This window comes from Populus euphratica, unplaced genomic scaffold (assembly GCF_000495115.2).
Source record: "Populus euphratica unplaced genomic scaffold, PopEup_1.0 scaffold533.1, whole genome shotgun sequence".
In the NCBI taxonomy this organism is placed as follows: Eukaryota; Viridiplantae; Streptophyta; class Magnoliopsida; order Malpighiales; family Salicaceae; genus Populus; species Populus euphratica.
In genome coordinates, this window is record NW_011500171.1 from 198664 (window position 1) to 223411 (window position 24748).

A 24748-nucleotide genomic window follows, 5' to 3' on the forward strand; every position below is an offset into this window, starting at 1 on the left:
TTCACAACCAAAGCTATCGATACTGTTTGATTATTTTCCGAGAAAAAAAATATAGAAATAGTAAAGAAAAAAATATGTTATCATGTGCAAATAAAGTATCTTTATATTTTATTTGGTTATAATAAATAAAATAAAATAAAATATTAAAAAAATCTATTCTATTCTTAATATGTATTATTATTACTTATATATTTTAAAAATAATTAAATATTATTATTTTTTACTTTAATTTACATTAAGTATTAAAAATTAAAAATTAATAATATTATAATAACTTTACTTATAAAACCAGGATAAAAGGAAAGTTGACTTTTTTGACTTGTAACCTAAATCATCTCTTAGATCTACTTTTGAATTGGATTTTAAATTTATAATAATAACTATTTTTATCTATATATTATTTCAACTTAAATCTTGCCCCGATTGACATCTAAATTAAGTTTTAAAATTATAATAATAACTTATACTTTTATTAAACATAGATTGACCTATTAATCTATAACTAGAGCTTGAAATGACTTCCATTTTGAAAATGCAAAAATTCACTCTAAAATGCAAAAATAAATTTAATTTTATATCTTTATCTTTTTAATCAAACATATTTTTATTTCCACCATGTCCATCCCTTTTGATCCAGAACAGTAACCAAACTTTATCTTAAATGTCATTCAAGTTAAAATAATTTAACCTCAAGAGCTGAATTTATTAGAGAGAGTGAAAAAGGATTAAGGATGTTAGTCAATAATAATGATGATGATAACAGATAAAAGATTTAAAAAAATAACACAGTAAGGAAGGGAAAGAATGATTTGTCTGTTTAAATATGTTATGTTTCTTATGTCTTCAATTCCCATAGCTGCTGGAAGCAACTGCAGACGGTTTGGACCAAGAGCCATTACTGGAAATCGAAAGATGCAGCTTCGAAACCCAGGAGAAGCATCGTTGTCACTGCAACATTTCAATGTCACCGAACGTGCTTCTATTCAGTTCAACTTTCATTTTTCAAGTTTCACATTAATGGACATTTTCGCCACCAAGGTTCCTTTCTCACATCTTTTCATCATTTGGTCACCAAAAACAATGTCATAATCTCTTCCATTTCCTTTTTTTCTTCTAGTATTGCAATCTACCAAAATGCCATTGCTCATGCAAAGCATGAAGAGTTGCCGTGGTTTGAGTCTCTGCACTTCTATCATGCCTACCTCCATCGAGAATCTGAACAAGGTGGTTTAATTTTCTCCTTCTGGTCTAAGAGAACAGAATCCAAATAAATCTTGGGGTCTGGAGATGCTCCGTGGACCTTTTTCTGTTTGGAGGAGAATTTCAATCTCAGAAGCAATGAATTTGTCATCACTCCAATAGAACTCAAACCCATGAGGGCTCCAGCAATTGATGGTGTCAAAATGGTCCCGGTTATTGGCAGTAACATTCCAGCTGCAATCGGAATTCCTACCTGCATGTAGCATACAAGCAGCATCAGAAAAAACATTTAAGAAGAGCAACGTGGAAAGTGCTTGATCCTATTGGAGTTATAGGAGATGCACAGAGATTCGCTAAGCTTGTTTAATGATGGGAAAAATTGCCAATCCGAGCTACAAAACCTTGGAAATAAATTTACCTCACAATCAATGGATTCTATAATTCTGAAGGAATCAAAAAGCGAAAAAGAAAAGGTGAGGGTGTGTGCAGACAGTAGGCTGAGAAAGAGTTGAGGAAAATAGTATGCTGTCCTCAACCTGGTGAGTGGGAAGGAGCTTCAGCTGAGTTTTAAGAAGTTAGCAAGGAATTCCACAGATGCAATCACACCAAATTGAGCGAGTAAATAGATATTTTCAGGTATGAACTAGGTCTTGGAGTTCAGTTTGAAAGCAACAAAAGATTTTTAATTGCATCTTAGTAGAATTCTGGGATCAGGATAAGAAAGAAATACATACTACATAGCTGGGGGTGAGAGTTTAATTGCGAAACGATGCAGATATCTACTGTTTTTTCACTCATTCAAAAACAGTGGGGAAAAAAAAGAAACTGAATGGAAAATAAAAACAAAAAAGAAAACTCTGACATGATCGAATAGCACTTTCACAGAGACAAGCAACTTGAAAATCCGTAACTTGGATCTTGTGTGGCTGTGATAATCACAACAATCAGCTACAGGCATAAACATGCAACTGCTCCGGCTTTTTCTACCATAGTAGATTATTAGGCTGAAATCAGCACTTACAAAACACTGATAAACTTTAGAATTACTGTTCTCTCTTTCAAGGTGCGTGCTTCCAGGATCTGCCATATGGCCCCCTTCCCCCCAAGAACTGCTATTATAATATGCAAAACATATGGCCATTGCTTGAATAATGAACAAAACTTACGATGTTATATGCAAAAGCCCACCAAAGATTTTGCTTCACAGTTTTCATTGTTAGCCTGCTCAGCTCCAGAGCATCAAGCACCTGCAAAAAAAATGATACTAGACAATAACACCACGGCACCAATAGGCATATAATATATACTGAGATCAGACCAGCCAAGTCAAAATCTTTTCCAGCATCAGCTTAGAAAATCATATTCTAATATTGGTTAGTCAAAGCAGTGTAATTGCTGTAAGAGATCTAAGATTGGAATTGTAATATCATATAAAGCAGCCCACCAGCACGAGATGGCATAGTTGACCAACAAATGTTGGATACAGACTGAAAAAGGCAAGGCACGAAAATTGGATTGCATGCTGTTAAGCTGAACACAACACAACCAATCAGAACATGAAGTTGTGTCCAAAGATAAAACTTTTCTATTTCAATATTCTGAAATGTAAATATATTTTCATGTTATAATGCTATGGCATCCTTTCTCAAGTGCATTCCCACATCTTCATCACCTTTTCACTTAGCATGATGCTCCCATCCTCCCCATTTTACATCTTCCTGGAAAGTAATGTGTCTTGGAACTCCCACTTGTAATAAACAAAATGAGCATGATGCTCATGATCTGCAATTCTCACTTTGTATTGTCAAATCATGCCACTTCTCAACAATGCCTCAATAAAAAGGTGCAAGGTCCAGATGTGTCTGATAACTAGTAATTTTTCCTTTCATATATAGCTCATACTCCCAAGATTTAGTTTCTATTTGCCCAATTTCACTTGGAAAGCCAAGGTACTTTCTAAGTACCTTCTAAGAATAAGGCATTAATTCAGAAATGGTTCGCAATATCAAAACACAATTTGGTTTAGGTTAAGTTTGCTTTTGGTTTAGATCAATGTAAGTTAAATGAAGATCAACCTAAGTTAAACTTCATACACCTTAAAGTTCATAATATAGGACGGAAACCTTGCTAGGCATTATTACTCTCAATGTTATTGTGATGTACTTTTTTTTTTTTCATTTTATCATATCTTTTTCAACTCTCTTTACTTTTTCCACTTACACATATCAAATTCTTCCAGGATATCATGGTCTTGGACATTAAGAAAATTTAAAATTAGAATTTTTATTTTTATTTTTAAGGAAGGGAAGATCAACCTTATGTTTCAATAATTAATGTAAAATCTCAACTCTTTTCCATTTATTTTGTAAACATTACTGAAAAATTGTATGAAGTAGCAAAATTCTTTAGTTACATGAATTTATGGTTTTTATTTGCTAGATTAGCACAGGTGCATAGAGAATATTTTTTGTTCTTGCTAATATATTGAAATTTATGTTAATTTGAGCTTTGAATGTTTTCAACCGCTTTTATTAGATAAGAATCTTGTTATTTTGATTAAACAATGAGCTAGTGTTATCATGATGTTAATTTAGTAAAACGATTAAAAATACACAAATTATTATAAATTTGCTAAAAATTACTAAATGATCGGCAACATATACAGTAACCACAACAGATATTTTACACCCTGTCTTGATTTTAAACAATGATTGTCCCGTACTGCCCCTCCCATCAGCTCATTTAGGGAGAAAAACCAAGAAGCTATGTTTCATTAGAGCAAATATCTTTAATTGTAATTCTGGTGGCAGGGTGATTTGCAATTAACAGTTAGCATCAGCAAGATACTCCAACATTACAAAAGAAAAGATGTGCTTCACTTGCAACCACATATTCTTTCCGTGTGTAAAATAGGAATTAAGAATTCGCATGTCACAACTCTGTGACTGCAGATGTGCTTGAGAACCAAAAATTCAAAGGCAATCTGAAACAGGGTTGGTAGAGGAGTAGAGCTACAAAAAACTGTGCTGTAATGTGAATTTCAATCACAGGCATAGATTCTTTCTTTAGGCATTAAAGAGAAATGACGGGTTCACTTGTCAGCTCTTGGTGACTCCAACAGTGCTTGAGAATGAAAGATGTGTAGGCTATAGGAAATAGAGATGGTAGAGCCATGAAAAACTGCAAGCTGGGTTAAATGTCAAATGGTATCAAAGGTCTTATAGCTCTGACTTAAGAAAAGAGAATGCTTTGTTTGAGATTATTTGATGAAGAATAATTGGAAAATTTGCAATATAATGCTGTCACACCTTGACAATAAATATAACAGGAAAATTAGAGGCTATATTTTATTTTATAGTCTATCTTAATTATACAATCTACTTATTTTTAGGCTGTTATAATCTTTAAGAGTATTGGGGGTTTTATTATGTTTAGTATTTTATTATATTTATTGTTTTATTTAGGACTTGAATACACAAGGATACCTATCATCATGTTTAAGGATAGCTGAATTATTATTCAGAATTGAAACTTCTTTCCTACAGTTGTTTTTCTCCTCTCTCTCTCCCTATCTCTTCTCCTGTCTTACTCCACTCCTCTGCCCCTTGCTTACCTCTTCTCATCCCCAATTCCTCTGTACAAAGGATATGGGGTTTAACTAAGAATTCACTAGTATTACAGAACTTTCTCTAACTTCCTATAATAATTATATTGCAAGTCTTCCATTATTCTCCATCACTATCTAATTAAACCTCCATTTTGACTATCAGAAGGAACTTTTGGCATGTCTTCTACCATTTATATGCATTATAAAAACTTAAAACTGTCCAGAATTTCAAAGTATGGTAAAGGAGAATCATAATTAAAAGGAGTGTTATGCAGAAGAACTACTACATCAAGGACAAAGCTATAATTGGCAGCTATGAGGATGGATGGGGCATCATGAGAGAAGGCAAGGCAAAGCACTTGGGTTCCATATCGCTGTGTGTCTATGCTTAAAAATAAAACTGCCCCCTTCTCTCCTTTTGGGACAAGCAAAAGAAGAGAACATTTACTTCACACCAAGGTTTAAGATTATCTACTTCTTTCAAATTACCTGTGACAACCTGTTGCCCATCAGCACAATGGAGGATACCTCACTGGCAGCTCCAACACCTTCTCCCATGGCAACTCCAACATGTGACTCAGCCAAGGCAGCTGCATCATTTATTCCATCACCAACCATGGCTACTATATTCTGATCCTTCTGAAGTTCACTGATGAACTTCTTCTTTTCATCTGGCTTAACTCCAGAAAGCACCTGCCATCCACAGCATGTTTTCAAAATCAGCACGTAGTGATGCATGAAGTATTATTATTCACACTATCAGTTCTTTAACATCCTATAAAATCAAATAGACAGCCATATGATCAGTTCTTCAAGCCTGGTCTGTTGGTTTGTAGTTTATCCTCTTCCAGGAACCTCCAGTCTTTGGTTTCGTATTTGAATGCTTGAAACTAAAACAGCCATATTTTGGCATTTGAATGCTTGCATCTCCATCTCATGATACTCAAGGGTCCTAAATTCCTAATGTGGTTGCTTAAAAATGAAGCATGTATAACACATGAAACATAAAGAATCTCATGCTTCCATCATGATTAGTGGAGATGCTGGTTTCTGTAAAAGGATTTTTGAGCTACATATGTGAGTGTTAGCATTCACGTGGTAACAAATCTCCTGCTCACAGTGTGCATGCTGATATGAATTTTAAATTGGCATATGTCAAAGTCATTCCCAAGGTAAATTATGACTGGAATCACATTGTCCTGTCTCCTTGAAGCAAAAGCACAATTAGAGGCACAAGTGTTTCATGTCTCAGTCATTACAATTTCATAATGGAAAGGACTAAAAAACTTCAAGAAACAAGATTCAAATATGAAAAACTATTATCAAATTATTAGATGATTTGGACATAATCTTCCAAAGCAGAAGCCATCCTTTTTTTTTTTTTCCTTTTTTAGTAGGATAGTGAATACCCACCTAAGTTCTAACACCTTTTGATTTATATCAAACAAGAGTAAGTGGCAAATTCTATTCAGTAGTTATTCAAGACAATTTGGGGTGCAAACTCTCACCCTTTATTTTAGCATATGAGAGAAAATTAAAGTTTTCTTACCTTCTCTTTGGGAATGCCAACAAGCGAAGCAACATACTCAGCATTTTTCTTTCTGTCACCAGACAACATGTACACATTTATTCCCTGACAGGACAAAGACTCAACAACTTGGCGAGCATCTTCTCTAATCTGATCTTCAAAGTATATAAGTCCAGCAAGTGTATTATCTACTCCAACATAGACAACAGACTGATTCTCAATATCCTCCACTTCTTGAAATGGATTCTCACAAACACCATTCCTGCAGAATCAAAATGTCTCATAATTATAATTGTAGTTTGTCAAAAATATCAGAAATGTATATCCCTCTATTGGAAGTGCAAGCATGCTAGATTTAATTAAGTACTCCAATGGCTACTCACGCCTCATTTGCTTTTACTTGGGTGAACTTCAGAAAAAGCTTCTCACATGTAATAGATGGTTTATCCTTTGAGAAAAACATTATATAAATTATCATGTAGCGAGGGATAAGGACATAAAATGACCTTTTCCTATCACAAATATTGTTTTTGCCATTCTTGAAATTTTACGAAGTACAACTAAACAGATATGCAATGTGGATAGCATATGGAAGTGACACTGATATGACAACTTTCAAGGCAAGAGATAAAAATCAAGATCGCTGCTATTTAGCACAATAACACACTATTTAGAATTGTAGACTTGTAACTTACAGGCTATGGTACTTTATACAAAGCAAGGAATGAGGGTAATACCTTCGAATCCAATCTAGTGTTCCAACAGAAACCACCTTATTCTCAATGGTAGCTACAGCACCAGACCCAGGTTCCTCCATGAATGTTCCATCAGTCACCTATTACAAATAGCTTTTCCATGAGAAATTTTGAAATAACTGTGAAGCAAAATACATCATACCCCACCACAATTTCAATCTTGTATCCATATGCCCTGGCTGCACAGGGATATTTTTTGGATATGCAATGTTAGGCCAAAAATAGGAAGACAACATTTTAGGGATTCAGAGAAGATTAAACTTTTAACCTTTTCTTCTTCTTCTAAACAATGATGGATACAGCTTGTTTTAATGTCTGCAATTAACTACACAACTTACAGACCAAAAAAGGGCCAGGATCTCTCTCTTCACTTCAATCTTTCCTCCTTGATAAAGGGTTTTATATCTTTGCTCTAATCTAAACAGGAGGGCTGGGATGTTCCAGAGGAGTGATAATGGAACAAAAGACATAAATGGATTCAAGGCTATCTTGGCAAACATGGAAATCTCCACAAAACTAAATAAGTGGATGACTTAGCTCAAAATGATGTTTGCTGAAAGAACAAACCAGCGTCTCTTATTGAAGTTGCACAACCCCTCGTGTTCACAATGAATTTTCCTAAAGTTAAATTCTTCCAAAAGTACCTTACCGATCATATATTGTTGAAAACATTGGTTTTAAATAGCAAAAACTATCTCAACTCAAAAGCTTAAGCTATTAGATGAGGCTCTAATAATAATTTTATATTACTCTTTAACACACATGCCCTTTGAGTTTGCAACTTGTATAGGCCCACCAACACCTAGTGCTTAATTTTATTAAAGAATGGGATAGTGAGATTTTAACTCATGATCGTTTGGTCATTAAAGATCTAATATTATATCAAAAAACTATCTCAACATAAAAGCCTAAGCTATTAGGTAAGATTTCGAGAATGATTTTATATCACTCCCTAACATCAAAGACACTTACAGATCCTTTTCAAGGTAAATGTTCCTCTAAAGGTCTTTGATTGTTTTTTTGTTCATGATCATCACAACTTGGAAATTAGATTCAAGAGCACTAATATGTGTTTTATTCAAAGTCATTTCTTTAGGGGATTGCAAGAACAAAGGAGATTGCAAGATGGTAAACCATCAAACAAAAGGTTGATGGGACAATTAAAAGGTTAAGCAAGGTTGGTTGTTATTGGATCCATTCAAACTTATGGAGTAGATTATCAAGAGACATTTGCTACTGTGGCTAAAATAAACTATGTTAGAAATCTTCTAATTTGCATAAAATATAGGATGGGAATTTGAACAAGTTAGATGCAAAGGATGCCTTTTTCCATGAAGACTTGTGAAAGGCAGTGTATATGAAATTCATATTGGCTTATGATGCTACCGGACTTGTGGAAACTGAAGGTTCTGAACATTTAAATAGAGATAGTGGTTGGGAAGGTTAGAATAGCAAAAGCCATTGGAATTATTATTTTATACATTGGAAGAATCAGTTTTGATATTCTAGAAAAGGGAAAAAGAATAACTGAAAGAAAGGAAATCAATTAGTTATTTATCAAAGTTTCATTTATTCAATGGCCAGAATTAGACAAGGATATACAGCTCGGAGGCGTAGAACAAAAATTCGCAAACAGACCATGTGAATAGCATAACATATGCTTTTATGGACTTATGAGATAGATTCAGGCCTAATAGCAAGCTTGATTGCACCAGACCTAAGTAATTGCTAAAAGAGGCCCCAACAGAAGATCCTGAGTAATGGCTAAAAGAGGTCATAACAGAAGATCTAATCCTTAGATCGAACTCAAATTTTACAGGAGGTTCCAAGGCCTAATTCCCAAGAAGTTAAAGAAGATCTCATGAAACTTAGAACTAATTTTACCAGCAACCAACCATATTTAGAGCAAGCAATCTCTTATCTTTGAATTTGTGATAAAGAGTCTGGTGTGAAACAAATAGAAAACATATAAGAACAATTTAAATGGTAAGAAGTAGAAATTGATAAAAGTGTTGGTAAAGAAGTTCATCAGGTGGAATTCTTGCACACAAATTTGGAGCATTAGGCTCACCATCTTCATTTCATTGTTCGTAAAAGCATTGCATTCAAGAAGTCAATTTTAGCATCCCATCAAGATTGTTGGATGGGTATGAGACTTGGCAATTCAAATGGCATGAAGACCCGGTAGGTAATTTCAAGTTGAGGAATGAAGAATGGAACACTTCTTGCCATGCAATCCTAAGAAATTGTGGTCTAATATGGGAAGAATAAAGGAAAATAAGTGGAAGATTCTCAAAATATGTCATGGGAATGATAGATATTACATTATCTTTAATTCTGTCACTTATTTGGAAAATCTAGTAATGATTTTTTGCATTGATAGGACTTTTCACATGGTCTATGAATTTGTTCTATTTCTTGTTGTGTTATAGAGTTTCATTAGGGTTTTGGTGCCTATATAGGGGCGTGAATTATTATGTTCAATAGGCTAAATGATTGTTGACAACCGAGTCTTCTCCTTTTACTCTCTCTTCCTGTATATATTCCCCTGCCCCTTTAATCCCCTTCTCACCCCTAATTTCTATATCTCCTTTCTTGTCCCACATCACCTATAGTTTTCAGAACTGTCATTCTTCATGTATCCATATTGCTCTAACACGCACATCTCTTATTTGTTTCCATGCTTTCCAAGAATAATAACGTGAAAAACTTCCACAAGATTCATATATACCTTCACACTCGTACAGCTAGCAGCCTGTGCAGCTTCTACTATAGCTTTTCCAACTGGATGAATGGTATTTGATTCCACGCCTGCAGCTAGCTTCAAAACTTCAACTTCAGACCACATAGCATTTGGCTTTAGTCTGCATCAAAGCATGAAATTTTGAACTTCAACTGCACTAAAGCAATCAAATTTAGCATAATTTATGAAACTTTCATTATTGGGTTAGCCATATGCACTTTGCATGCATCACATTCCACAGAAGTATCTCATCACTCAAGTTTCAAGCAATTAGAATTTATCTGTATCTTCTGGTGATTCTTACAGCCAAAAACTGTTAAAAGAACCAAAATTAAAAATTTTGAGATTTAGTCTTTGAATTGGTTAATATGGTCAAATAAAAGATAACCAAAAGAGGAAGTTGAAATCGCTCACTCTTTCTATGGTATAACGTTCAAGAGTTGCATAAGTGAAAAAAAAAAAGATTCTTGGAATGCTCAAAGCATTACCATTAACACTTCATTTGGTTATAGCAGAATTCAACAGGAAAAATTACTTTAAATGTGCACAGGATTTAAAGATAAGTAGTATTTCTAAGATCACTGAGTTTGACAGCTGGGAGACTAGCTGCAGTCAAGCAGATGCATTTGATTCACCACGGAACAAACAACTTCCGCATGATAATTGATTTTTTAATGAAACGGTTGAAAATGCATAACAACAACTAATTAGAATGGGATCACAAAAATAAATCTGCAGTCTGCGACAATTGATACCAAGACCAAAAGTGGATTACACCAGTAATTGTTAAAAAAAAGAAGAAGAAAAAGAAAAGAAAACCCTGAATTTGGTTCATTATATTCCTACAATGACATGAATAAGAGTATTTAAGCACAAAAAACTGTTCATGCTTGTAAGGTTAAAACTGCTCAAACACATTTATCAATATACACAAACACAACCTAGAGGTTGAAACAATGAATATGATCAAAGTTCAAAAAAAAAAAATAGAACAGATAATCTACTACAGATTTTTCATGATGGAACTCTAACATACTAGCTGTGAGCCAGGAAAAAAATCTCTCATAAATGTGAATTTGTTAAATTAGCATCACAAGTGGAACAAATATTGATCAAAGGAATCAGATAATCCCTCAACATAATGAAAACCTCTGCCACCACTTACTGTGAATCTGTAATTTCCATGCCTCGAAGAGAAACAACCTTTGTTACAACAGGTCTGCCAATTGTTAGGGTCCCTGTTTTGTCAAACACAACAGAATTCACCATTGAGAACTTCTCCAGAACATTTCCTCCACGCAAAAGCAGTCCTCTTGTTGCTCCCAGTGAAGTTCCAACCTGGAAAGAATGAAAAAATATTGAAGCCCGTGGTCAATCAAAGTCCAATAATTAAATGTGAAAACATGATGAAACTGGGGTACTTCAAGGGAGATACCAGTACAGCAGTGGGTGTGGCCAAGCCAAGTGCACATGGACAAGCAACAACCTGCATTCAGGATACACATGTCACTATTGCATGCAATAGAACAGGCAGAAGAGCGAAGCATTCCAACACCATGGAATCAATAAGAGATTAAAAACTCCTCTGTTTTAAAGAAATAATCAAAAAGATTTTTCTATGGAAACTCCTAGATTGCAAGTTGAAATGAAAGACAAGGTTGGCGGTTAAAATGTTGACAAAAGTTGTGCTATGCCTTAATTGAGTACCCATAGTGCACAAATGTATCATGATATTTGACTACCAAAGTGATTTGAATCTACAATCACAATCATCATATCCATAGTTTTATTTTATGTAAACATTGAAAGCACAGTACTTTGATCTTTTTGAAATCAAATCTTTGGATCTTGTCACCATCCTTGGCATCATTATAAATAATGTCTCCATCAGCGAAACAGGGAACACATTATGGGCAATGTCTTCTCAGTTTTCATTAGGCAAAATAGTTTGCTCATTCTCCATGGCATAAATCATTGCTTTTTATTCGAGGAAGATTGTTGTAACACTCAGGATAAAAAAATCAGACTCCAAGCATTTTCTTTGGTATAGTTTGTTATGTATATGTCTGGAAAAATGCCCCGTTCAAACCTTACTAACCAAAGCCATAATAAAATGCAAGGAAGTGACTTGAGAGGAACTTGAAAGCAGTGGAAACCCCAAGAGAGGCGAAACAGAATTTGTTCTTATAAAGGGTTTATTGCTTACCAAAACACTGCAAGACAGCTGTAGAGCTAGAGAAACTGGATTTCCTTGGTTCAAAGCTGCAGGTAGAATACGTGTCCCAAACATGCTCCAGAACATAAATGTAGCTACTGAAATTGCCATTACTCCATAAGTAAAGTGGCCAGACACCTGATGAAATGAAGAAAATAAAAGGCGAGTGAAGTTCCCGTGAATGCCTACATGCACACAAACACATCTTAAACTCCTGTATGCTTTTGGTACAAAAACTAAGGCAGGGATAAGGGGAAAGGGGGGGCAGGGGTAAAGAAAAAACATCACTATCAACAATAATCTTAGAATTGGATTATAGAGGATGATTAATAAAAACAACACATGGAACCTAGTATCAAGCTTGAAAATAATCCTATTAATTAATCTGACATGTGCATGCATGTTTCAAAAACCAAGTTTGTTTCTGAGATCAGTTGACCATAAAGATGAACTTCCCTCCAAAATTTGCAAACCATGTACGCATAAGTGTGAGTTTCAGCTTACCCAGAAACAGTGAATGCCATGATAGCAAAATATAACAAGAGTAACTGAAGATGCAGAGAAGAAACCTTGTCAGCCAACCGTTGTACAGGAGCTTCCCTGCTCTGTGCTTCTTCTACTAAACGGACAATGTCTCCCATGGCAGTCTCACCCCCAGGTCTTTTCACTTCAATTGTAAGAGTTCCATTGAGATTTATACTTCCAGCTGATACTTGACTCTAGAGCATACAAAAATACTCTGTTATTAGTAATATCAAAGCAGGTGCCACTGCTATAATTAATGTAGCACAGAAAGGTTGGGTGCATTTCTGAAGCGAATCATCTTGCAAATGTGCAGCACTGCTACATGACACTGTCAGAGAATAAACATTAGTTGCATATAACTGGAGAATAATACCCCAGGTAGTTTGGTAACTGGCAATGGCTCCCCTGTGAAACTTGACTCGTCAATGGTGCTTCTGCCAGCTCTGACCATTCCATCTGCTGGAACACGATCCTAAAACAACAGAAGAATGCATGTCAGGGGGATGACATATAGCAAATATGTGACCACAAGTAACAAGTATCTCAAACTTTGCACCACCATTGAGATGCCAGGGGAAATGGAGGGAAAAAGAAAAGGAAAAAAAGCTTAATGAAAAGCAAGACATGTGTCATAGAAATAGTAACTAGCGAAGGCCAAATCTATGGAAGAGTAGGTTATTAAGGTAACTCATTAAATAAGACAATTATTACTAATATTAAAGCTCCAGGTGATACATGAACAAAAATCGAGCCTTTACTTACTCCAGGTAGGACAACAATTTGATCTCCAACAGAAAGGTTGCTGCAAGGAACTTCAACAATTGAGCCCAGGTCTTTTGCATCACCATTGACTACAAGACGAGCTATTGTAGGTAGAACACTTAAAAGTCCAGTCATATCACTGGTTGCTTTAATTTTAGCTCTCTGTTCAAGATTCCTTCCTAGCAAGACAAATGCTATTAACATAATTGGTTCCTCAAAGAATGCCTTCCAACCCTGTTTATCAAAGAAACAATTAACGTGATTAAAGTGTCAGAATATAGTTTCTTAATAGACTAATCATCCATTTTAAATACAAGTTTGCTGTTTCTTAGAAAATAAAATAAATAACATGGACTTCAGTTATGCCCAGGAATAGAAAAATCAAAAGCTTAACACAAGAATCAGTTAATAAACAGATCCCATGACTTGTAGTAATATCAAACATCTACACAAGTTAAGTGAATATGCCTTCTTAAAAGCATATCTTAAAACATGATTTAGATGTTCAACTGGACCATGCATCTAAAATCATTTCTTACTGTTTGCTTACATATATAAATCAGGTTTCTGTTGACTTGTGTGTTGATCCAAAATGAGAATATCAGAATGTACATGTTTGAGAACAAAATGCAAGATAGTAGTAAATTGATTCCAGAACAATCAACCAGGAATTTGAAGAGAATATAATGCAGAACAACTAACTGTAAATTTGAGTTTGAAAAATGCCCTACATTTCTGAGTCACAAGTTCACCATTTGGCAAGGAAAACAAAATATAGCAAGAACTTGTTTTGCACATGTATTACCCTCTATTTGAGATGCAATAAGCAAAAGAACCTCAGCAACCCTTTGTGATCATGTAGGGATATATTAAAACTGAGCCATCCCATTACTTGACCAGTTGACTGCACATTTCTAATCAATGTTGTCAATGCTTTCTAGATAGTCTGCAACTCTATATTGTCATAATATGCTTTGTTATCCCATTGAAGTGGTTGGGTACAGCAGGCTATCCCTTATTGAACTTCTAGAGAAGAAATGTAGTGAAGACTGCTGTCTTAGTTGCAAAAGACTCCCTTTTTTCTCCATTGAAACAAGCTCGCTGAGAGAAGTGGAAATGATGAACAAGCTCGCCAATGATGTCAACTTTTTATATTTGTATAAAATTTCTTAATCAATATGTTCTAGAACTGGAATCCCGAATGTAACATGTCCAAAAATTTAATTAATTACCTCACTTAAGGCACATTGTTTTAGAAAAAACTACATCGCTGACTCGCGCTGCACCACTGGGATCAAATTTTTTTGAACATACAAAAATAATCTAGGTATTGCCAACATTTTTCTAATTAAAAAAAAATATTTAAATCGTGTAGAGGGGACCCGATGTGACCTGATGGGTCCAAAGATAATCTAGATAGCCGGTAAATGCATAGCTTGATTCACAAAAATTCAAGACAATCTTTTAAAAAAAAATAATATTGAAATAGAAGTATATTGGATCGATTTAGGTCAACTCAGGTTAACCTGTTAAATCCGTCATTCAGATCATGAGACTATAATAACCCCATATAAAACAAATAAAAACAAATTATAAAACTCAATTCTTAATCAACCCAATATTGAAGAATGAAATTGAAAAAAATAACAAAAAAATTGGACCTGAGTTAACCTACTAAGCTTGTGACCCGAGTTATGAGATCAGGATAACCTTATAACAAGTAAAAAAAAACAAGAACCTAAATCAACCTGGATTAATCTGCCAGACTTGTGACCAAGATCATGAAATTACGATAACCTCATAAAAAACAAATAAATAAATTATAAAGCTCAATTTTTAATATTCATTCTTAAAGGCTGAAAATGAAAGAAAAAATCAATCTAAAAACAAGACACAATAAAACGATCTGGGTCTACTAGGGTCAACCCGCAAAACATATGACCTAAGTTATAAAACTGGGATAACCTCATAGAAAACAAACCAAAATAAATTATGAAACCTAATTTATAATCAATTTAATATTGAATGATGAAATTGAAAAAATTCCAATTAAAAAAAGATAATACTCAAGTCACTTGAGTTAACCCGTCAAACTCACGTCTCAAGTCATAAGACTAGGATAACCTCATAGAATGCAAACCAAAACAAATCATAAAGCTTAATTCTCAACCAACCTTAGGTCAACTAAAAAAAAAACCTAGAGGCAACCTGTCAAACCCATGACATGAGTTATGAGATCGAGCTAACCATGTATAAAGCAAACAACAATAAATTAAAAAGCCTAATTTCCAATAAACAAAATATTGAAGCATGAAATTAGAAAAAGAAATATAGATTCAGAAAAAGAAAACAAGGAACAAAAACAAAGGCAGACAAAAAAACTACTAAAATGAATAGTGTTTTGTAAGGTGGTGCACTGTAAAAACAAGAACTCTTTTAGTTTATATTATAAAATAATTGCTTTAAAATTAAGTGTTCTTTTTTAATAAGAAAATTTCATTTTGTTAGATTTGGATGCTTTTGTAGGCAAGGTTAGATGCATACTTCAAGTGAAGTCTAGGGCCTCTAAGAATGTAGTTTCTAACTCCTTGTTGGATAGGGGTTTAACTAGGATTAAATGTTACTAAAAAATCAAAAATATTTGGACAGGTTGTTAAAGCTTCACCCCAAACACAGGGCGGTTAGATTAATGAGGGATAAGGCTACCACCACCAACTCAGTGCTGTCACTTTCATCATAGCTTCCACCAGTAGTGCCATCACTGCTTCCACCACAGTAGTACTGCTGTCAATTCAACACCATACAACCATAGCTTCATGCTAAAACATTTCATGCGTTTAGCACTCTCAATTAACTTTCACAACTTTAGTCCTCAAAATTCACTCCCTTCATATATATTTCTGTAGCATTATGCCCCCTGTTATAACCTCAAAACAAATGGTATTTTCTGTGGGTCCAGATTTACTTTCGGTGATCTGGCAAACCCTTGCCTATGCAATTTTATTGTGATAACTAGCCAATAAAATTACACACCCTAACCATGTATATCTTTTTTCTAGCCTTGTCTCCTTGGCAAACCAAAAGCATGTTACATAACTGATTCTGTGCCAGCAAGACAATTATCTCAACTGCTAAATAGCCATTACTTGCTTCTCAAAATTTTTCAATTTCATTCCCAGTGCAAAAGAAAAACCCTAAATCCCTTATTATACTTTAGATCCTAAATCTCTTATTTATATTGGGCAGATTATCTATAAGGAAGCTATATATTGAGGGCATATTATTCAAATTTCATTCTCAATTAGCGTTGGTTCAAGTGCCCACCTTAAAATTCAAAAGAGGGAAAGAACTGTGAATATAGCTTTTAAAATAAAATTCCCAGGGCTCAAGCGTGTGATAGTTGATGCCTTGGCATCCCATCCATTCAAATGAGCACTTTCGATAGTCCGAGTACCCTTGTGCCACAGAATCATATTCTATGGAAAATGAAAAAACCATTTTCCCAACAGAGCATTGCTTTTGAGTTGAGTGAAGCTTCAAGAACCCTTTACTCCTGGGATTACTTAAACCTCCCACCTCATCTGGTCATCATTTAGCCTTCTCTTGTGCCATACAAAATTCCTCCTAATTCTCTTTATCAAACAGCCATAAAGATTGGAATCTTAAACAGTAACAAATAATACAAAACGATACTAGACAAGCTCGTGACTGAATAAAAAAAATCCAACCCCCAATGACAGAATCACTTTCCCACCAGTCCAATCTCTTAATGACTCACTAATCAGATCCTGAAAAGAAACAGGTGCAGCTAGCAAACTCACCCAAGGAATCCCAAAATGCTGTAGTGGCCAATCCAAAATCCACACCTGGCATGGCTAGCAAACTCACCCACAAAATCCTGTGCCAAATATAATCTTGCCACTCTGCTCTTAAACATGCCAAGTATTCTTTCTGAAAATGCATCAAGAACCTGCAAAATCATCAGCACGTCCTCAAAACATCCTCCAAGAGAAGGATGGTATTATCTACAAATTGCAAGTGCAAAATATTTGCTTCCTCCACTCCCAATTGCAAGCCTTTCACAAACTCTTTCGCCACCTATCTATCAACCATCCGAGTAAAAGTGTCCTGCGCTACTTGTGAACAGCTAGTAATAATTTTACAGTCCTTTTTTAGAAGTCAAACTTGACTCTTCATTACTTTACTAGGTAAGCAGACATTTCAAGACACCTCAAGCCTGCACATAGTTTAGGCTTAGAAAATAAAAGGAGGGCAGTGTTTCTTTCAATAAAACAATTTAAAATGCTTTCCTGATAACTTACTTATGGATCCAAGAACTCTAGGGTTTTGATTTGTGGATAATGCTATTCATTCATTAGCTTAGCACTACATCCGTGGAGAGAAATATTTAGCATCACCAAACTTCTATATATAAGTCATATCTCAATTTCAATAAAAGTTTAAAACAAAAGGAGGTGTCTGAGAAGACAAGGAAAAAAGAAATTAAACTGCATATGCTCTTTACACTAGAATGAAAGTTTTTCACTACCTTCCAAGCCAATTACTTAACACTGCAACATAGTTCTAGATAAAACTAGATGCAACAAGTCATATGTCATGAAGCACATAAAGTCAAAAGCTTAATGAGTAACCCACATGGCTTTCCCATTAGAAAAATAAAGACAACCATTGAGTCCCAAATGAAACTAGAACTGTATAAGAATAGGGAATATGACTTACCAGCTTTGGTACTAACGCAGCTAACGAGCTAACAGCAAATGACGATAACGCCCCAAGACCTACTAAAGTGTTCATATTTGGAGCCCCCTTAAAAAGACTTTTAACACCATCATGAATAAGTTGTCGTCCAGGACCAAGCAATGTAAACAAAGACAGAGATAGATGGAATCCTACAGAATGAAATACATGGATCCAAGAAGCCTTAGTGGCGAAAATATGAGAAACATGGCCAAGGAGGCATACAGCACAGAGAGCCCAAGAGACAGCAAGCTGATGACCTACAAATAAAAAAGGAGCATTTAGAAAGATTTCTGCATGGATGGATAATCACTATATAAAGCTTTTAACATAATTATTTAATCTAACCAGCAAGGTGTATGAGGATGTCTACCGCTTTCTTTTAGGCGATCACGCTTTTCATCCATTTTCTTTTCAAAAATTTTGAAGACATTATCCCTTCCTTCATCTGTACAGAAGCAACCATCAAAGCCACAAGGATGTTAAGCATATTCCACAACAAGGGTAGAAACATGTTGAGAAAATGAATAACAAAACTAATCCTCATAGTAGAGACTGAAGGCTATTGAAATTGATTGAGTATGATACATGAAGCTCTGAGTTGGTATAAAAATTTGGTCACTTGAAAAATAGCAAACAAAGTATGGAACCTGGAACAGGTTTCATCAAATTGGACCTAAGAGGCAACAAGGTAGAAAATGTAGGATTCATTGCTAATCAATATGAAAAAGATTTATTAATAAACTTAGAACCAGAAGAAAAACAGAAGCCCAGAAAAGGACTAGCGCACCCTGCACAAGTTATGAACAAAACAGAGCACCTAAACTGAAGTAAAAATATCTTAAAGAAGCAGATTCTTATCCTCAAGCATCAAAAGACAGTTGAAAGAAACCCCTAAATATCACATTACTGGATCTACAAACCCACAGAACAATTTACTCAACAGAATCATATTATAGTTTACTGGTACTTCCTTATAAGGATATTTCCCTTCAGAAGATCTTGCATTTCTCTCTAACTACAGGCTTAAAGAACAAAGAACATCGAGCAATTTTACAACCCGAACCAGACACCCCTCTCAAATAAACTAGCACAAAATGAACCAGATCAATTGACGATAGAAAAGGCCTCCCATAGAGCAACCAAACAATGACCGAGTAACTGAACAACTCATTCTGCAGAGTTGTAAACATATTACAATGACCTTTGTCCACACCAAAAGAGGAAATAGGAAAAGCAGCCTGCCACACAGATCTTCCAATGGAACATGCTACCTTCATAACTACAATACACAGAAGGTTTAGCCTCAAAGCCTCAAAGCAACCATTTTCTGTTCAGCCACTAATATAGCATATCTTCCCTAAGGCAGCACCACGGTGATATATGGCAATGGAAGCATCCACCTGAGCCATTACGCAAGACATACTATACTGTGAGGTATAATATTGTCTCCATTACCCTGGATAAATTTGGCAAGGATATTGATTTTCAAGTATTTTTACATGGTATGTATTTTTAGCAAGATAGTGGATGTGGCACAATGTCTATTGAATTCTTAACGCATAAACCAACAAATTAAGGGGTCTCTAAAAAAATCATAGTGTATCTTAAATGATAAAGAAGAAATACTTAGCATCCTAATCTCGAGTTAAGAAGATGCAATCAACTAAAACCACATTCACATAGCAATCAACAAGGTGTAATCTTAAGATGAGACCGTTGAGTTGATTAAGAGAAATCCTATTTCAAAAACATCTAAAAATTAGAAGTTGAAGATTACAAGCTGTTTAAAACTAAATTGAACATGGGGGGAGGAATATGTAGAAATTATGATTAGTTGTAACAAATTTATGTTCTAACAACTCTAGGAATCCATTTATTTGCTTACAAAGTTTGTCTAGCGACTGTAAGCAAATAATATTCAAGATCTCATTTTCTGGACATGGTTGAAAAAATCCTCTGTCAAGTAATCCGCAATTCCCTACTACGCCATCACTAAATCAACAACAGTGAAAGTGGAACAAAAGATTCAATTCCCTAAACCAAAATTTTTAACACATTCAGCATCAACAAACATGAACAAATTATTTGTATTTATTATCAGTCATAATTGTATTACAAGGTATGATAAAATGAGATGATGCACTCAGAAATTTTACTACTATACACAGTAGAATTTAGTGCAAGGAAAACTCTCCACTAACCCAGCAATCTAGATCACATGCTCAAAAACAAATGATGAAGGGGAATTCAAGGAGCTCTTTACAAGGCTAATCTAAATTTCAAAGTAATACTTTTATTGACTATAATGTAAAACAGCATTTTCATAAACTATAAAACAATTAAATAGGTGAATGAGAGGCTAAAACCTGGCATTTAACAAAGCAGAGTAGCTAAAAAACAGCATATTCACAAACTAGAAACATTTAGAAGCTGTCCGCTTTTCTGAAAATCTGTTAAATGTTCTTAAAAAGGTAATCTGAACAAAGATGAAATGCTTGCCTACTGAGTCTTAATACAGGTGTTGGTAAAATTATATTCTAAACAACAGTGTAAAACGTCGTTTCCACTTTCCAGTGACTCCAAAGGCTGTTTCCACAAGGAAAAATAATAAAAAAGTTCTTAAAAGCAAAGAGGAGAAAACAATTACTATAAAGATTGTTTTGTGTTTCATTAGCATGACTATGAATACAAAAAACTGAAAATAAAACAAAACATGACCACATTATTCTGTACAAGATACGTCTAAGATTTGTGAGAACAAATAAAATCAGGCAGACAAACTTTCTGACAAAGTAGAAATCATTTATTGAACAGGAATGCAATTTCCAGATACACAACTAATCCTTTGCAAGATAGAAGAAGAACTCTGTCAGACTTTGCAAAGTAACAAAGATACAAGGCAGTGAGCTTTCCCTCTAATTCTGGGTAAAATATATTAATATACCAAGATGATATGTTCCCAGAATAACACACATGACCACTGCAATGTCACTCTCTCTTAAACATGAATACAATCAACCTTTATAAAGGAATATCCTAGTTTCCTGATGTTAGTTAAAACAGTGACAAATTTAGATTGTGCAATAGCAAATCCTCCAAGATAAATGGCTCTCCAGCACCAGTTTTTTTCTCTCTTCAAAAATCCACCACAAGCTGTCGAGACTCACCTATTGAAGGGAGAAATCATAATATTAATAAACACTTATACACGTGTCCTTTCTCATCCACTATAGTGGAGAAGATTTCTATAAGATTCCTCTCAAGCAAGCAAGTCACCATGAAATTGAAAGCTCAATGAATTACATACATACCATAAAGAATTATGGTCGCTCCTCACAAGAAATCTTTAGCTTTTCTACGATGAAATATCTCCTTCAGTAGCTTCCTGACCTGCCACTAGCCCACCAAACTTCACATGAATCACATTGAAACTCAGGATGTATGGGGAGTGTCACCCTGGAGAGTGTTTGAGAGTGTGGTAGCAACTGATTTTCAAAGTGTTTTTTGAAAAAACATTAAAATAATTTTTAAAAAAAATATATTTTTGATATCAAAACGATCCGAAAATACCAAAAAGAAATTAATTTAAAGAAGAAAAATATTTCAAATTTTGATGAAAAGTAGGTTGAAGCTCACTCCCAAACACCCCAGGTCTTCCTGCACTATTCAAGCATCCTCTAGCTGGTATGCTAAGTTTAGTCCTACATCAGTTGGGAAGCTACTTTATAGTCCTTGGTTTGGTTTTTATCGTACAAATGGATAGTTGATTGTTTCCAAGAGTGGGTGTTCAGCATACACTTTTTGCAGCTTTAACACTAGGAAGAAAAAATAATTTAATATCCTTTACTTCTTGTCATGTTTCTTGATTCCTCACAATTTTCTTTGATTTTTTTTTAAGAAAAAAAAATTGCACTCTTGTTATTCCTGCCAAAGGCAAACTCTCTTTAGTCATCTTGAGCACTTGGGTGATACCAAAACACACAACATATTTTCCTAAATTATACCACTATCAGAATCTCAAACGCCATACACAAGCATATGAGCATTATGGCAAAATTAAAGTATAGTGGGTAATCTGATAGTTAACAACATTGACTAATTATTAACAATCATAAAATGCACGAACAGGGCAAAGTCCACATATTCAATAGTTCTTTTCACATTTCAACTACAGGGAGGAGTGTAATCACAACAGCAACAATGATGGTGATGAGAAGAAGGTTTACCTCGAAGGTTCGATATGAAACCACAACTGGTCAGATGCTTCGCAAGTGCCTCACCCAGTTGTTTCTGCCAGTTGGGCACAACTTTTGCTTCAGATACTGGCCGCACTATTGCAGTCTCCGTAGCAAGATTGACACTAGCAGAAAATACTTGTGACTGTTCATCAAACAACATAGATGGTGATTACATAATAACAGCACAAGCTACAGAACAAATTAATTCTTTTGCGCTTTGTTTCTCAGATATTTCAAAAATAAGGTACAATTATTAGTCACATTCTTAGGTTTGCGGCAAGCAAATGAAGCACCAAAAAATAATTTCATTGTCAAATAAATTAAATAAAAGAAAAGGATATCTTACTTGACTTTCAAGAATTCTCTTCACACTAGCTGCACATCCCCCGCATGTCATTCCCTGCATCACAGCCGTGGCCTTTTAGCCTTTTTTTATAGACAATTTCTAAAATTATTTAATGATAATTGAAATAATAATTTACAATAGAAAAAAAAAGCCAGAGTCTGTTTTAGACTTCTTACCCCAACATCGAGTATTATAACATCCGGCGACAGCACCGGAGCCTCTTCCGCGCCGACCGCTTCCGCAACCGAATTCGACTCCGCATCTCCGCCATTCGATCCACCACCTCCGCCGCCTCCGCCAAACTCGCCGCCGCCCCCTCCCCCGCCGGACGTAGTACCGAAAGACGCCGCAGAGCTGGAAACGCACTCCAAACGGAGGCGTACCAGTGGCACACCCGCCCTCAAGCCTTTCAAAGAAGGAGAAGAAGGAAGTAAGTTGTTGTTGCGGGAGTAGATAGAGCTGAGTCGGCGAGTGACGAGTTGAGTCGAGGAGATGCGGAGTAAGGAACGGGTGGTGTTGGTGGTGAAATGACGGTTAAGGGCTTTAGATAGAATGAAGAGAGGCACTGTCGTCGCCGAGATAGCCATCGCAGACTCCATTTTATTTTTTTAACAAATCCCCTCTGATCTTCTCTACATGTCTCCGTGTATCTGTATTTATATATGTATATAAATTATAAATTACAATATAGTTTATCTCCGCATTTTTCTTATTATTATTTTGGATTAATTACATACAAAACCTCTAATTTACTCCTTTTTTATTATTTTTTTCACTTTGCCACTTTAACTTTGTTTGATAATATTTTACATCTTCACCATCACAAGGAAAAAAAATTAATTAAAAAAATCAAATTATTTATAAGATTTTTATTATAGTTTATTTAATAAATAAAAATTCCTTGCAAATATAATAATTTTGTCATTAAATATATAATTACTTCTCTTCTATCAAACTAATATTATAAATTTACTAAAATATACAAAGAGTTAAAACTTTCATAGTAATATTTCATCAAACATTTTATTTGTTATATAAAATCATTCTTATAATTGAATTTATTGTTCCTCTCTCGTCTAACATTACTAGATAATTTATTTTGAGTCATTTAGAAACATGATTGTTGTTATGGTTTAAAGTATTTTTTATATTAAAATTATTTTTTTATTTTTAAAAATTATCTTTTAAATCAATATATCAAAATAATCTAAATTATATCAAAAAAATTAATTTTTAGTTAAAAAATTAAATTTTATAAGATATAATTTGCACCATGTTTCTAAACAATACCTATTTAAATCAACTTAAATTGATCTAGATGAAAACTTATTTACATCAAAAATTATTTTATAGAAATTAATGTTAAAAATTATCTGATTTAGTTTTTTAAATTTATGATTTTGATCGAAAAAAATGAAGAAAAAGAAGGAAATGGAAGATATTGATAAAAGAAATTGATATGTATTTTGAGTTATTTTCTTTTTATTTTATTTTAAATTTAAATTTGATAATTATGAAAAGAATAAATACAAAGTGAAAAAAACCAACCATACGTTCATGATGAGCGCCAACACGACATCCACGTTTGAAACATGCGGTGAGTAGTGCATGAAACCAATAATTTTAGCCTCAAGGCTGGCTATTCTTTTAAACTATTTCTCATCTTTCCAACCAATTAACTGAGTTCTACTTCAGTTTCTTAAATGATTTGAACATTAACGAATTTTGGAAATGATTTTTGCATGCACAATTTAGATTCCACTAATCCATATGCATGCAGTCGTCACAAGTTAAATCTGTTTTTCTAATGTGAAAAAAAATACAGAGGGTGGAATTTTCTAATAGTATTATTAAACTTAATTAAATGATTTAATTTTAAAATTACTCGAATTAATTTATTATTTAGTTTAAGTTTTTAATTAAATTATATAAAAACTAATTTGATTTGAATTAATCAATATTAGAGGTTTAAAGATAATATAAATAATTGATAAAAATATAATTTAATTTTAAAAATATTTAAAAATTATTTTAAAAATATATATATAAAAAAAAAAAACAAGGTTTA

At 34.2% G+C, this 24748-nt stretch overlaps 1 protein-coding gene across 1 annotated transcript; it reads right to left on the reverse strand.

The window, feature by feature from the left end:
• Nucleotides 1–679: 679 nt before the first annotated feature.
• LOC105111356 (copper-transporting ATPase PAA1, chloroplastic-like) lies at nt 680–23339 on the reverse strand. Its single transcript, XM_011006683.1, has 17 exons — nt 22857–23339; nt 22681–22734; nt 22323–22476; nt 18467–18541; nt 18076–18353; nt 13336–13569; nt 12947–13045; nt 12618–12767; nt 12040–12186; nt 11269–11319; nt 10999–11171; nt 9822–9954; nt 7073–7170; nt 6357–6597; nt 5297–5500; nt 2367–2447; nt 680–1453 (listed from the first exon to the last, which is right to left on the reverse strand). The coding sequence occupies exons 1-17, from the start codon at nt 23277–23279 to the stop codon at nt 1199–1201; spliced, it is 2850 nt and encodes a 949-aa protein (XP_011004985.1). The 5' UTR covers nt 23280–23339; the 3' UTR covers nt 680–1198.
• Between the last annotated feature and the right edge of the window lie 1409 nt (nt 23340–24748).

Bases quoted from the DNA above. Each gene is read 5' to 3' on its own strand.
- LOC105111356 (XM_011006683.1), bottom strand. From the start codon at position 23,279: ATGGAGTCTGCGATGGCTATCTCGGCGACGACAGTGCCTCTCTTCATT. The intron at 9,955-10,998 runs GTAAGTGGTGGC...GCTTTGATGCAG, and splicing joins ATGGAAATTACAGATTCACA to ACTAAAGCCAAATGCTATGT. The intron at 6,598-7,072 runs GTATTACCCTCA...TTGATTCTGCAG, and splicing joins ACACTAGATTGGATTCGAAG to GAATGGTGTTTGTGAGAATC.